General features: G+C 36.3%; 1 protein-coding gene across 1 annotated transcript in view; it reads right to left on the bottom strand.

Annotated features, from left to right (window-relative positions):
- The window catches only part of YARS2 (tyrosyl-tRNA synthetase 2, mitochondrial), a 4,388-nt gene extending 2,048 nt beyond the window's left edge, over positions 1 to 2,340 (bottom strand). Inside the window, exon 1 of the mRNA XM_009889902.1 lies at positions 2,170 to 2,340. Within this exon, the coding sequence (XP_009888204.1) occupies positions 2,170 to 2,336 (167 nt within the window). The 5' untranslated portion in view covers positions 2,337 to 2,340. The remainder of the gene's footprint in view (positions 1 to 2,169) is intronic.
- Positions 2,341 to 2,672: the final 332 nt, after the last annotated feature.

Genomic DNA, 2,672 nt, shown 5'->3' on the forward strand with positions numbered 1-2,672 from the left:
AATTAAATCTTAATCAAGAATTTAGAGGTGCGTATCTGAGCATATTCTTTACAACAAAGTCCATTTTAATGGACTTACAGTACCATGAAATGCAGTGTATTAAAAACGGTACCTTTACTGTTACAAAGTCTGTGAACGCATGAAATATTTTAAGTATCCACATACCCTTCTTTTCAGTCTGGAAAGTATTGTGGATGCAGACCTAAATTTGAAATGTCAGGGAATAAACCTTTGAGAGAGGTAACTGAGTTATGAGATAGGTCACAATATGAAAGGGAAGTACCTGTCTGAGGTTTATGAAGACTCAGATTTGACAGTGATACTGAAGTTCAAAGAAAAGCAGATTTAAAAAAGAACATACAGCAACTTATTAAAATTAACATAATGCCCTGAATAAAGCTATTGGCTATTTTTTTTCGGCCATGTCACTGGCACACCAGCATGGAGGCTAGCCATCGATGACGGTAAACCTGTGAAATGGTAGTTCTCATATGTTTGCTACCCTATCATGTTCTCATTATGTGATTTTAATATTTTTACACTGCTCAGTAAGAATATGAGTTATGTGTGGATGACCTGGATTCACAGACAGCACAATGAATCTGAGACCACGTTTTGCTCATTAGAATCGCTTTCCTCTAAGTAATGATTTTTCAGAATTTTGTCTTCGTGTGTGCTACAGCTTTAAATAGTAGTTGGATATCCTTCCAGGTTTTGATGCATTACAGTCTCATCTGCTTTACAGATCAATCCACTTGCCAATATAATTGTAAGCAGAAATCCTTGCTTCCTCTTTCCAAGATGAGAAAGATGAACAGTTAACTTCAATGAAACAGTAGCAGAGTCAGAATGATACAAATGGTTCCTATCTGCAATTTTCATAAAGATCCACTAAAATTTCCATGCAAGTTCTATGAAAAGAATATCAAACAGCCTTAAGGTTTCACCATGTTACTACTATCGGTCATTTACGTAACAAGCACTTCTCCCATCATCTAAACATTTTTAATTCATGCTTAATTATGTGAGTTATTGTACATGGATAGAAGTAGAGAATATGTTTGTCCAGAGGTAGGGAAAATTACATGAGACATTTTTACCACAGTTACACTACTGAACTAAAGCCTCGGGTGATGACTACTAGCTTTGAAGAGGAACATGCAACTAGTAATTTGACCAGGTATGTGAATTTTGTTCATTCTGTTTTTCTCCTCTGCCTTAGGTTTTACTTTCAACAATGACTTAAAACTGATGCCTAAACACCTCTACCTGGTAAATTCACTGTATACTACCTTGTATACTGCCTGCCATGAGCTTAAAATGGTATAATTTTCTCCCCTTTTTAATTGCTCTACTACCACAGTGTAACTGATCTCCTCGGCATGTTTTTATCTAGACCGGTGGTCTCCAAAGTGGAGGTATGCGAGGTGATCCATTGGGGTGCAGGAAGAAAATATTAGAACTTCAGTAGTACACTTATATACGCTATAAATAAATAAATAGGCATGTATTGGCAGTGAATGCTCAAATTGTTTTTACTGGTAGAGGCACGTGATCAAAAAAGTTTGGAGACCACTGATCTAGACAGTTAATACAATCATAAATACGGACTTCTTGGCTTTTTCTACACAAGGCACTATTTTAATTTGCTTAGGGATATGCAGTTTTCGATGTGGTGCAGTTCTAGAACCCGAACTTTATGTGTTTGTTTATAACCAGTTAAGTAGCTTCATGCTGTGACAATGTGGGGTTTCTGCATACCTTATTAATTACTACAAGTTTTTACTGAGTATATCTATGAAACTGCAGTTGCTCATTAATCAGCAGGAGAGATTTCATTTGATACTGTGATGTTACAGTACCGAAACTAACGTACCTTGTAAGATAAAGTGACCCCACTGGCAAAACAAAATGTGTTACGCTTTACTTGTTTGTTCATCCACATTCTAATTTTATGATGCATATGGCAGCATATGCAGACAGGTTCCACTATCCTGTATACTTAGGAACCAGTCATGCCTGTTTATGTAAGGAATGTACAGTTATAATTAACGTATACTTCTACATAGAACTCGTGTTGCACATATCCAAATGAAACAGTTACAGAGAACAGTTAGGATCAGGTTTTATAAGCAATGACAAAAAGCAAGATGAAGAAAAACTACTTACTTTTCGACTACGTTATCTTGTTGTCTGACAAAAAACTGATACAGCTCAAACGGAGAAGTCTTATCTCTGTTTAGCCAAACTGCATTGCCAGCAGTCTTTCCCAGTTTATCTCCAGTAGTGCTGGTAATAAGAGGTACAGTAATTCCAAACACATCTGTTCCTGTCATCCTGAGAAAGAGAAGAGTCGCTACATGTTAGAAAAAAAAAAAAAAAGACAAAAAAAAAATCACATCCTGGTAAAGTAGACTAAAATACAAGCATTCTCTAAGACGCTATCCTTGATATAAAGCAGTTAAATAAGACAGGGGTTGAGGGGTGAAAGATGCCAGAACACTGTTTTGTGAAGAGTGCTTTAGGAAAAAAACCCAACCCAATGTTAACTTAAAAATTTAAGTTCTTTTGTGTGTAGCAAAGAAGTTTAGATACTGTAAATAAGTAGTTTCACGAGCAACAGCACTAGCAAATTTGTATGTCCTGCAGCTTTCCCCTTCTGTTCTGAGCAC

Source organism: Charadrius vociferus, unplaced genomic scaffold, assembly GCF_000708025.1.
Source record: "Charadrius vociferus isolate BGI_N301 unplaced genomic scaffold, ASM70802v2 scaffold1228, whole genome shotgun sequence".
Taxonomy (NCBI): Eukaryota; Metazoa; Chordata; class Aves; order Charadriiformes; family Charadriidae; genus Charadrius; species Charadrius vociferus.